Source organism: Canis lupus, unplaced genomic scaffold, assembly GCF_011100685.1.
Source record: "Canis lupus familiaris isolate Mischka breed German Shepherd unplaced genomic scaffold, alternate assembly UU_Cfam_GSD_1.0 chrUn_S1976H2175, whole genome shotgun sequence".
In the NCBI taxonomy this organism is placed as follows: Eukaryota; Metazoa; Chordata; class Mammalia; order Carnivora; family Canidae; genus Canis; species Canis lupus.
In genome coordinates this window covers 39626-45953 of record NW_023330846.1, presented here as the reverse complement: position 1 = coordinate 45953, position 6328 = coordinate 39626, and the positions used below count along the sequence as shown (strand labels likewise).

The 6328-nt window shown below is 41.8% G+C and overlaps 1 gene segment (V, D, J or C); it reads left to right on the top strand.

Moving 5' to 3' along the window:
- The first annotated feature begins 5411 nt into the window (after positions 1-5411).
- Positions 5412-5948, top strand: LOC119878847. The segment is given in 2 exon segments: positions 5412-5529; positions 5629-5948. Coding segments are annotated over 2 exon segments (438 nt in total).
- Positions 5949-6328: the final 380 nt, after the last annotated feature.

The window sequence follows — 6328 nt, the reverse complement described above, 5'->3', positions numbered from 1 at the left end:
TATGACCTCCCTCCAGTCATAACAGCTAACAGAAACAACATAGGAAATAGCAGGTGTGGGCAAAGATGCAGAGAAAGGGAACCCTCTTGCACTGTTGATGGGTGTGCAACCTTGTGTAGCTCCTTTGGAAAACAATTTGGAGGCCACTCAAAGGTTAAAAATAGAAATGCTCTGATTCAGCAATTATCCACCTAGGAATTTATGCAAAGAATACAAAAACACTAATTTAAAGGATACATGCACCCTGAGGTTCATAGTAGCATCCAACAATACCCGAATTATAGTGTGAGCCCAACTAATAAATGGTAAAGGAGTATATGTATGTATGTATGTATATGTATGTATGTATGTATATATACTATTACTCAGCCATAAAAAAAGAATGAAATATTATCATTTACAAGACGTGGTGGAGCTAAAGACTATAATGCTAAGTGAAATAAATCAATGAGAGAAAGACAAATATATAATTTCACTCATGTAGAATTTAAGAAATGAAACAAAATATCATAGGGGAAAAAGTGAGGAAAACAAGAAACAAACCCTTAACTCAAGAGAACTGACTAATGCTTACCAAATGGAAGGTGGGTGGAGGGATGGGTTACAAAGGTGGTGGGGATGAAGGAGTGCACTTGTGATGAGCACTGGCTCATTTATTTAAGTCTTGAATTACTAAGTTGCACTCCTATTACACATTGTGTTAGATATTTGGGATATAAAGAAAAACATAAATAGAAAAGAGACATCCCAGAGACCAGAGCCAGTTTTAAGGCCAGGGAATCTGTGGAAATTCCATACCATGATTTTGACTCCTCTCCTTCTCCTCCCCCTCCTCACCCACTTCCCCAATTCATGGAGATTTGAGAGGGATCCTTAGGAGGGATCCATCTGCCTTTCTTCTCCATTCCTAAAAAGGGTCTATTTTCATTTCAGGACCAATTCTCAGGTCATGGTGACTCAGGAGCCTTCATAGCCATGTCCCCAGGAGGGACAGTCACTTTCAACAATGCCTCCAGCACAGGACACTATCCATACTGGATCCAGGAAAAGATTGGCCAAGTCTAGGCCATTTATTTATAATAAAAACAACAAATACTGATTTCTCAGACTCCTTTCTTGGGAGCAAGTCTGACGTGACAATCTCCTGGTCCCCAGCCTGAGGCCGAGACTGAGTACCCCTGGGGCTACACTATAGTGGTGCTGGGCCCAGTGAGAAACCAAGATGAGGAAGGGACACATACACTTTGTTTCATCCAGTGAAACATGGGTGATACAAATATCATGTGATTACTGACATCTCATGGCCAAACACCTGAGCCCAGAGCAGTATAAATGCAGACTGACCATGGGGAGATGGGCATTGGGAAGGGTCTGGACTGATTTCCATCCCTGTGTGAGTCCTAACATTGAATTAATGTATGAGTAACTCAGGAGGCCTTAGTTCACTAAAAGACAAATTCAGGTATTTTGTATTACAAAATGTCTATAGGATCAGAACTATAGATTGAGGCTAAATACATTTCCTCTAGGAAAAAAAAAGGAACATTAAGAGTCTTCCTTTACAGCTAAAGAATGAAAAATGGAAAAATCCTCATTTTGTATTTTCTTAATGTTCACTTTATTGGGTTGTATTTCAGTGCAATGCAACTGTGTTGCGTATTTAAAAATAGTAATAATAATCTTAAGAAAAAAAGGGGACGCGTGCTTGGCTCAGCAGTTGAACTCATGAGTTCGGCCCTGGGCTTGATCCTGGATTCCTGGTATGGAGTCCCATGTCAGGCTCTCTGCATGGAGCCTGTTTTTCCCAGAGTCTGTGCCCCTGCCTCTCTCTGTGTGTCTCCCTTGAATGAATAAATATAAACTTATAAATAAATAAATTAATTAATTTAAAAACCACATAGGGATAATTATAAGCCTTTTTGGAAAGGATTCATCTTTCCTAATATCCTCACTTAAATTGTATCCTACCAAAGAATATATGTTGAAATGTAGACCTCAGGACTTAAGAATATGACCTTATATGGAAAAGGGATGCTGCAGATGTAATTAGTACAGATGAAGGGGTGTGGTGATCTCCTAATTCAATTGATTCCTGTGCTTGTAACATGACACTCAGATGGAGACAAGGAGGGATCCCTGGGAGGGTGGAGACAGAGATTGTGGTTCTGCAGCTGCAGACAGGGAACCCCAAAAATTTTCCTCAAATTTCTTACAGTTATGGAGAGGCAAGAAGGACTTCTCTGCAGGTTCCAGACAGATCATGGCCACTCCCTACAAAGTGTGGAGTTGCGTATGAACAGCAGAAATGCATTTTTATTGTTTTAAGCCACTTATTTTGTGGTGCTTTTTAATGGCAGCCTTAGAAATATAATATAATCTAAAAATCAATTTATAGATCTCGGAAGTGTCACTAGTAAGTGGATTACAACTGAACAATGAAATTATTTCTCAATTATAAAATTGGAAGTTATTAAGTTTCACTTTATCCACTGCAATTGTTTGCTCATATAGGATACCTCAAACTTTGATGATGACAGTATGAATTGGCAATCAATTTTGGAACATAAATTTTGAATACTTATCAAATATTAAATATATATATGACCTGCATCACCGTTACAATTTTATTATGTTCTTTGCTTTTCTACCATGTTATTGTATTTTATTTTTTTTATTATTTATTATTTTTTTACATATTTTTTATAAATTTATTTTTTATTGGTGTTCAATTTGCAAACATGTAGAATAACACCCAGTGCTCATCTAGTCAAGTGCCCCCCTCAGTACCCATCACCCAGTCACTCCCACCCCCTGCCCACCTCCCTTTCTACCACCCCTTGTTTGTTTCCCAGAGTTGAGTCTCTCATGTTCTGTCTCCCTTCTAATATTTCTCACTCATTTTTTTCTCCTTTCCCCTTTATTCCCTTTCACTATTTTTTATATTCCCCAAATGAATGAGACCATATAATGTTTGTCCTTCTCTGAAAGAAGCTGTGGTCTCATGTATACAATGGAATATTACTCAGCCATTAGAAAATGACAAATACCTGCCATTTGCTTCGAGTGGATGGAACTGGAGGGTATTATCTTGAGTGAAAATAAGTCAACCGTTACAAATTTTTGAAGTCAATTCTAATGAAAATTATCTAGTTAATACACTCCAAGATAAATATACAGGTACATCTAGTTAAGACATGTTACAATAACAAATAATTGAAACCAAAATGAATATCCCTCTGTGGAAAAGTCGTGAAATTATGGTATATTATCCTATGAATAAATGATGAACTATGAATCAAAATGAGAGCATCCTAATGCTTGTCAAGAATCCTAATGCTTGTCAAAAATCAGTGATTAGGGAATCCCTAGGTGGCACAGTGTATTAGCACCTGCCTTCGGCCCAGGACTTGATCCTGGAGTCCCAGGATCCAGTCCCACATCAGGCCCCCTGCTGGAGCCTGCTTCTCCCTCTGCCAGTTTCTCTGCCTCTCTCTCTGTTTGTCTCTCATGAATAAATAAATTAAATCTTTAAAAATATTTTAAAAAATTCAGTGATTATGTTTTTTTAAGGAGCAATGGAACTACAGAAAAAAATAAGATTATGTTATGTAATATATATGTGTTGTGTAGGTGTGTGTGTATATAAAATACTAGAACAAATCTAAGACAGTTTTATCAGTTATGCCTTCAGGAAGTAAGTGGCAGCGAAACTGAGGGTGCATTGGTATCATATTAATTCTTGTAAAAGATTTTATTAATTTATTTAAGATAATGAGTGAGTGAAAGAGGAGGATGAGGGAGATGATCAGAGGGAGGAGGAGAAGCAGACTCCCTACTAAGCGAGGAGCCCAGTGCAGGGCTCTATCCAGGATTTCTGGGATCATGATCTGAACTGAAGGCAGACACTTAACCTACTGAGCCAACAAGGCTCTGCATATCAATTTTATAGACCATTTAGAGCAATGTTATTTAATATCAACCTTTGTACTGAGCAAAATTACACAAGTAGGCCAAAATATCTTAAACGTATCAACAAGTCCTTACAAAATAATTGTTGTAAGGGTAATATCCACAGAAGTAACCAAGAACAAAGGACGTGTCATCCCTGAATGCATGATACACTCATTGCCAAGACAGGTACATGAGGGCTGGTGAACCTAACAGGGGATCATGCCAAAAACAACAAAACCAAGTAAGTCAGCTTATAAGGGTAACCCAAGTAGAAATATTACCCAGGTTGAAACAATGGGTTTCTCTAGAGACTTTAAATCTTGAGCTCACTTTAAGTGCATTAAATCCCAATAATGATGCCAGGGACATGGCCTGTGCAAACTACAATGTCAGGAAATACTGAAACATACTGTGACATAAATATTCCAGTTAGCTGTCTAAATGACGGCCTTGATGCCCTGGAAAAATTAACAGCTCAATCCCACAGCTGACCTGCTCATTCTACTATTCTGGGTGGTGACATCAGAGGTCCCAACTGCAAAGATCAGAGGCCATTCTAGGAGGGCTGGGAAGGTTGATACAGGCTGGGGGACATGGTGTCTGAGGCCAGCAGGGGCAGCGAGTGGGCTGCTCCTGGGAGTCAGGGTCTGAGTGAGGAAGACCAGGAACATCTATCACTGGCCCCTGCACCCTAGAGCAAGCAGGGTCCTCCCTGTGGGTGACTTTTCTACACCTAAGGCCTTGGAGCCACAAGAGCTCTCAGCTCTGAATCACACAGGCCTCATGATTTGTCCTCTACTATGTCATGGAGTAACCTGTCCAGACATTATTTCCATTGAATGATAGATGGACAGGACAATCATACAATACAATTATCAGGAGAACACGAAGGGGAATGTCATTCAAAATGCTCCCTAAGCATCACTTGTTCACACAATGTCCTACTCATTTCTGATAAAGAGACATCCCTGTTCAGCTCCCCGTGGTACTGCAACAGGGTCCATGATTAACTGAGAGGAGACCACTGCCCCTAACTCTGTCACAGGGGATCTGAGATTCCCAGTGTCCTCACTGCTGGGAGAGGCACCACTAAGACCCTCCAAGACAGAAGAGGGAATGTCACTGGGGAGGGAAGAAAATGTTCCAGGGATGGGTTAGATTTGAGGTGAAGTAGATATGAGCCATGGGGTGGGAAACACGTCCATCTCCTCATTCAGCTCTCAGGCTTTGCAGAGAAGAAGCTTGGGACAGAGGTCACTAGAGACAGTATGGTGGTCATTTTCTAAAAGATGTCCTCCTGATACCCAGTGTCTAAGGTCACCTTGCAGTCACTTATGCGTGTGAGGTCCCAGAGTCTGCTCATTTCAAAGCCTTCCAGGGGACATGCTGGTGACTCTAGGGCAGAGAGAGAAGAAGCTGATTTGCATGAAGTGCCTTCTTAACCTCATAGGACAGGAGACATGAAAAGGTCCAGGGACACCCCATTCCATCCCAGGAGACTGAGGAAGCTGCAATCCGTGAGGGTGCCCACCATGGCTTGGACGGTGTTTCTACTTGGGCTCCTTGCGTATGGCTCAGGTCAGGGAAAAGACTTTGCATCTGTGGGGAGCACATAAAACAGGGACTCATGTGACCCTTGTTTCCCATATCAACACCTTTCTCTCCTTTTGATTTTAGGAGCAGATTCTCAGACTGTGGTCACCCAGAAGCCATCACTCTCAGTGTCTCCAGGAGGGACAGTCACACTCATATGTGGCCTCAGCTCTGGGTCAGTCTCTACAAGTAATTACCCTGGCTGGTACCAGCAGACCCAAGGCCGGGCTTCTCGCACAATTATCTACAGCACAAGCAGCCGCCCCTCTGGGGTCCCTAATCGCTTCACTGGATCCATCTCTGGGAACAAAGCCGCCCTCACCATCACAGGAGCCCAGCCTGAGGACGAGGCTGACTATTACTGTTCCTTGTATATGGGTAGTTACACTGACACGGTGATTTAGATCTATGGGGAAGTGCAGCCAAAATCTCTTTATGGGCTCAGAAAGGCTCAGCTTTAAAGGCAGGAGAGAAAGTGAGATGTGAAAGGGTCAACACCACCATGGGAAGTGAAGATCCCTGGTCCCATTCTCCTGTTCAGTGGTTCATGACAATAACCCAATTTATCTCTCCCAGGGTGTGTCCATCTCTCCAAAGTGACCTTCCAAGACTGTGCTTTCTTCCTCCTTCTCTGTCTAAATGTTGAGGAGTGGGGCTTCCCTTCCATTTTACGTAAACCAGTACTGAGACCCAATCTACAGTTTCAATATGGTCTATTAAACATAGAGCCTTGGGATCCCTGGGTGGCGCAGCGGTTTGGCGCCTGCCTTTGGCCCAGGGCGCG